The sequence below is a fragment of the Lipotes vexillifer genome, unplaced genomic scaffold (assembly GCF_000442215.2).
Source record: "Lipotes vexillifer unplaced genomic scaffold, Lipotes_vexillifer_v1.1 scaffold1862, whole genome shotgun sequence".
Classification (NCBI taxonomy): domain Eukaryota; kingdom Metazoa; phylum Chordata; class Mammalia; order Artiodactyla; family Lipotidae; genus Lipotes; species Lipotes vexillifer.
Genome location: NW_006771326.1, coordinates 303678 through 309226, shown reverse-complemented (window position 1 = coordinate 309226; position 5549 = coordinate 303678). Strand labels below are relative to the sequence as shown.

Genomic DNA, 5549 nt, shown 5'->3' with positions numbered 1-5549 from the left:
GTTCAGTCTTCTTGGCATTAATAAGTCTACACCTGTTCTTTGGGGGAAGGAATTGTTCAGAATTAATTGTCACCCTTAAGCTCTTAGCTTAAGCCATTCTCTTTGAAAAATGGAGTGAAAACAGATACTGTCTTTTTCTTATTCTACTATGTTTCAAATGCCGTATGACAGGTAATCAAAATTACTGATAGTCATTAATCCTAACTACAAATTCCAACAGTGATAAAAATCACTCATATTTTGTTGAAGTAATTCTTTTCTCTAGTGCCTAGTGCATGACTCTCTGTTAATATTGAATACATGTAACTTAGTTATGGAAAGTTAATATGAGAAAAAATTTAGTATTTCGAGCTAGACTTGTTTTTATTTCTTTTGGGCACAAAAGATTTCCGTAATAAAGTTGGTCTGTCTGTCTGTCTATCCATCTGTCTATTTATTTGGGGTCTGTTTTAAGGCCACAGAAAGTGAGGCTGGTGAGATGGACCTGAGTGGGTTACCGGAGACAGCAGTGGACTCTGAAGACGATGATGACGAAGAGGACATCGAGAGAGCCTCGGACCCTCTGATGAGCAGGGACATCGTGCGAGACTGCCTGGAGAAAGACCCCATCGACAGGACAGACGATGACATCGGTAAGTCTGGGCGAGAAAATGAATCTCATAGCAATTTAAAGAATTCAGAGGTAAGACTGTGTAATACAACGGAGCCCAAGAATAGTAGGCTCTGAAAGGTCATTAATGTATCAGTCAGTGTTCCTTGGCATTTGTTGTTGAAAACATTTTGGAAGCAATTAATTTTACTCAGGCCATAGCTTCAGGAGACTACAGCTAATAAAAGTTGCTAATGAAACCCTTCCACACGAGCCGTTCCTTAGCTTACTCTCGGACAAAAAAATAAATATAGTCTTTCAGACATTATTACTTCTATTAATCGTCTTGCGCACACTGTTTCTAGTAAGCTCGAGTTTTTCTTCGTGTGAACATCAGTCGGGTGGTGGTCGGGAAAACTGTCACGTAAATGACTTTTTCTTCTCTGGTTCCGTAGGAAGGTGAGCCTCAGGGGGAGAAGAGAGCAGAATGTCAAGTGAGCCCCGCGTGAACCTGGGGGTTGAGGCTTTAAGTGCGCCCTGAGGTTAAGAGTCTAAGTGGCTTTGTGTCCGCTTTTTCCTTCCCCGGGGTCGCCTTTACCCGGCTTTGGCATCAGAGCAAGAGTTGGCTGTGTCATGGTGCTGTAGCGTTCATGCCTGCCTTTGGGCCCTGCCTCTTCCTTAGGTGCCGGGGGGGCAGTGAGAGCAGCTTCCTCTGAGGGCATCTCTGCCCCGTAGGTCTGGAATCTGATTATCTGCTCTTCCACACCGTCGGCTCTTTTTGGGCCAATACGTATTTGAAAGAAATTCAAGGAACTGGGTCTAGTGGGATTAGATATAGGACAGTATGGGCATCATCGTCTGTGAGTGGCCTGTTGCTTGTGTTCTGAGGGAGCCAACATCATGGATGAGGAGGCCCTTGTACCGTTTAAGCTCTGCACATAGGCTAGGGAATTAAAGATGGAAAACCAGAACCTTGGATTAGGTATCTAAAATATAACTAAAGCCATTGATAGGAATCGCTAGCTCTTTAGAGATGACTGCTGTGTGGAGTGAGCATTCGGTCATCGGCGGATGTGACTGAGCGCCTTGTATGGACTGAGGGTTTCCTAGGTCCTGGCAGACCAGTGGGAACAAAACAGGGAGCCCTGGTCCTGCTGGGGTCTGAGGAATAAAGTGGGGGAGATATTTTGGGGAGTGCAGCGAACAGGGGGCTGTTTTAGGAAGGAAGGACTGTCAACGCCCTTTTAGATGTTCAGACCCGAAGGAGGTGGTGGGAAGCCAGCCGTGCCTGCACCCCCAGCACAGAAGTGCCTCTGCCGCCACCCTTCCGGGGGCATTAACCTCTAGATTTCTGTTGGAGGAAAGGACGTAGCTGCTTCTCACATGCCCATCCCTGTCCCTCCTCAGGTTAGCCCACTCCCTCCTCCACCTGGTCCACTCCCCGGTCCAGACGTGAGCTCAGTCACAAGTCTTCTGAGGCCTCCGCAGCGTGAAGTGAAGTGGTCCTGTTTCATCCCTGAAGACGTAGGGTTTAGCTTCCTCCAGACTGATACCACACGTTCATCTGATTTCCATTGTCCAAAATTTATTCCACTCCCTTATTCTCTGTCCTTGCCCGCTTCTTTTTCATTTTTAAAAAATTTTTTATTGGAGTATATTTGACTTACAGTGTTGTGTTAGTTTCAGGTGCACAGCAAAGTGAAACAGTTACACATCTTTTTCAGATTCTTTTCCCGTATAGGCCATTACAGAGTACTGAGTAGAGTTCCCTGTGCTGTACAGCAGGGCCTTATTTGTTATCTATTTTATATACAGTAGTGTGTGTGTGTGTCAATCCCAGTCTCCCATTTTATCCCTCCCTCCCACGTTTCCCCTTCGGCAACCATACGTTTGATTTCAAGATCCTACTTCTTTTTCAAAATCGCTTCATTGTAGTTTTAAAGAGAGAATGAAATTGGAAGTGTGTTTGCTTTGCCATCTTAAGAATCCTTGCTCATAGGGTTTTTAAAAAATTAGATTGAACACTGCTTATGAACAGATTGACATGGAGGTTATCTTTTTTTGAGTATGCTCATGTTAGTATAGTTATGGAAGAAAATTATGATTATGCAAATACATGTAGCATGTTATTCTTGGAAGTTTAAGACTTTCACTTCATATCTGAGAAGTTTTCTCTCTCAGAATTTCTAGAAAGCAAGAGCCATGCTGATTCCTACAAATGAACGCCACACTCTTTTTTTTTTTTTTTTCGTGTGCTTGTTGATATAATCTCTGGATGAATTACTTACAGTTGAATACTGCCAATACGCTTGTGAACAGTGGTAACTCAGATGCTTGCTCCTATCAAATATATTTTTATTTTCCCCCCTTTTTTTTTTTTTTTTTCGTGTGCTTGTTGATATAATCTCTGGATGAATTACTTACAGTTGAATACTGCCAATACGCTTGTGAACAGTGGTAACTCAGATGCTTGCTCCTATCAAATATATTTTTATTTAAAATAGTAAATCATTATCACTAAAGATAAGGTCTAGGGACTTCCTAGTGGCGCAGTGGTTAAGAATCCGCCTGCCAATGCAGGGGACACGGGTTCGAGCCCTGGTCTGGGAAGATCCCACATGCCACGGAGCAACTAAGCCCGTGTGCCACGACTACTGAGCCCGCGCTCTAGAGCACGCAAGCCACAACTACTGAGCCTGCGTGCCACAACTACGGAAGCCCACGCACCTAGAGCCCGTGCTCCGCAACAAGAGAAGCCACCACAATGAGAAGCCCGCACACCGCAATGAAGAGTAGTCCCCGCTCGCCGCAACTAGGGGAAGCCCGTCGTGCACAGCAACGAAGACCCAACGCAGCCAAAAATAACGAACTAAATTTTTAAAAGTTGCTAATATTTAATCATGTTTTTAAAACTTCAGGAATTAAAAAATTTCCCTTTGGGTTCCCACAGATTCTTGGGTATACCTTTGTTTCAGTACTTTGAAGAAAGGGACATTATTGATTTTTGTGCTTCAACTCGTAACTCTGTAGGTACTCAATTATTGAATGGTTCCAAGTTTAATATTTTTGGTTTTGAGGCCTTGACGCATTAAGGTAGAGAACTACTTTGATCCCTTTCAAAGAATTCCTTTTTTCTTCCCCGCTTGGTGTACCACACACACATACAAATCCACAGGGTTTTTTTAAAAAATCTTAATATTAATTATTTCTTATATAAAATGAAACCAAAGCAATAAGATAAGAATTTTCTGAATTGTCTAAAGCTTCTGATGTCTGTAAGTTGATTATTTAACTTTTCTTTGTGTTACATTGACTAGAAAAAAGTTTTTTTGAATGTCTAATATTTTTCATAAACAGGAATCTTTCTTTCCTAACAAAGTAAGATAGATCACATTAATGTATTATTCAGACAGATTCTTTGAAGCCGTGTAGAATAAAGCTGTCCCGTTTCTCACTTCCGCACTGCTTCTCTCCATACGTCCTGGGAACTATCTCAGTACTCATTCCACGCTCTGAATTCTTGGCAGACGTAATCCCTGTAATTCTGTATGCTTCCTGGGGCATCATCAGGGTTTATGTCGAGCTGCTGTAGTCAAATGCTTCCATTTTATATTTATTATTTTTTTAAAGATTGGTGATATAAATTCTTTATTTTTTTTAATTGCTGTAGTCCTCCAGTGTAATACATGGTAGAATAGAAACTGTCACAAAACCAGTGATACCATTATTGAGTCTTTGAGAGTTTTAAAAATACTTGGATGTTGTCTGGTTAAGTGTTTGTTTATTTTTAATTTTTCAACCGAGCCTGGAGAATTATATACATTTACTATTATTCTGTCTTCTCTGTCTCCTTTATTATTTATCCTTATATGTGATACACAGATATTTTCTATTCTGCTGTATCTTTTAATGTTAATCACTACTCATATATCACAAATTGATTTCATATTGACCCACTAATGGAGTAGGAAACTGCCAGAAAGCAAGACAAATGTCCATGCAAGCACTTCAAATCATTGCTGCAAGTATTAGTGAATACGTTTTATATTTCATATTCATATGCTTCATATTCTCCTATCACTTGTGGTGGTAATTTGACTTTTACTACTGTCTAAACATGTTAAATTTAGAACACTTCTGGCAATTAATTTCTGGTCTCATATTTTTCTTAAGAGCATGCATCTCTGCTTGTCCAAGGAAATTTAGCTCTTACTAGGAGAGGAAAAAAATGAAATGTGTGTTCTAATACCTATAGCTAGTATTTTAATACCTTACAGTGAGGGGTGGGCTGTGATAGCTGAAGAAAACAGAGGCTGGTAACAGCAGAGCTAACGGGGATGTGCCAGCCCGAGGACCATGATTTGTTCATTTGCCTTGATGTTTCATGTCAAAAAGCCAGTGCATTTGTAAAACACTGAGTGAGTCCCGGCTCCCGCAGATAGTAGGTATGGGTCATCTCTTGCGGTGCTATTCAGAATTGCCTTATAGCTGCCCTCAGGCATAAACATATTTTATGACCGGACACAAACACATCTACTCATTCCAGAAATGAAAGTTTCACTCAACAGAACTTATTCTTTCTGTAACTGATGTACTTTGATACTCTCGCTCCTTCTTTTTTAAAAATGCTGGTTGCAACAGTAAATTGATGTCCTGACACATTGGTCTGGGTCAGGTTGAAGAGCGCTGTCTTGTAGGACAGAATCCCTGGGTACCACGTATCACTGTTATTCTTTCTGATTACCAGAGCCACCCCCGTAATGAAAAGTCTTGTACAGGAGGCGATGACGTAGGGTCTAAGCAGAACAGACATTACCAAGCTGGACCAGAAAACACCACCTAGTCTGACCTTGTGGAAAAGTAATGTTTTCACAGAACATATCTTTATATTATACATTGTTTTTGCAATTAACAAACTATATCCAACAACATAAAACTTGTCACTAAATCCTAATAGACA

The 5549-nt window shown here is 41.1% G+C and overlaps 1 protein-coding gene across 1 annotated transcript in view; it reads left to right on the top strand.

The window, feature by feature from the left end:
• Positions 1-5549, top strand: part of RAPGEF2 (Rap guanine nucleotide exchange factor 2) — a 97860-nt gene that overhangs the window by 50106 nt on the left and 42205 nt on the right. The window contains exon 3 of the mRNA XM_007446618.1: positions 455-632. Coding sequence (XP_007446680.1) covers positions 455-632 — 178 coding nt within the window. The remainder of the gene's footprint in view (positions 1-454; positions 633-5549) is intronic.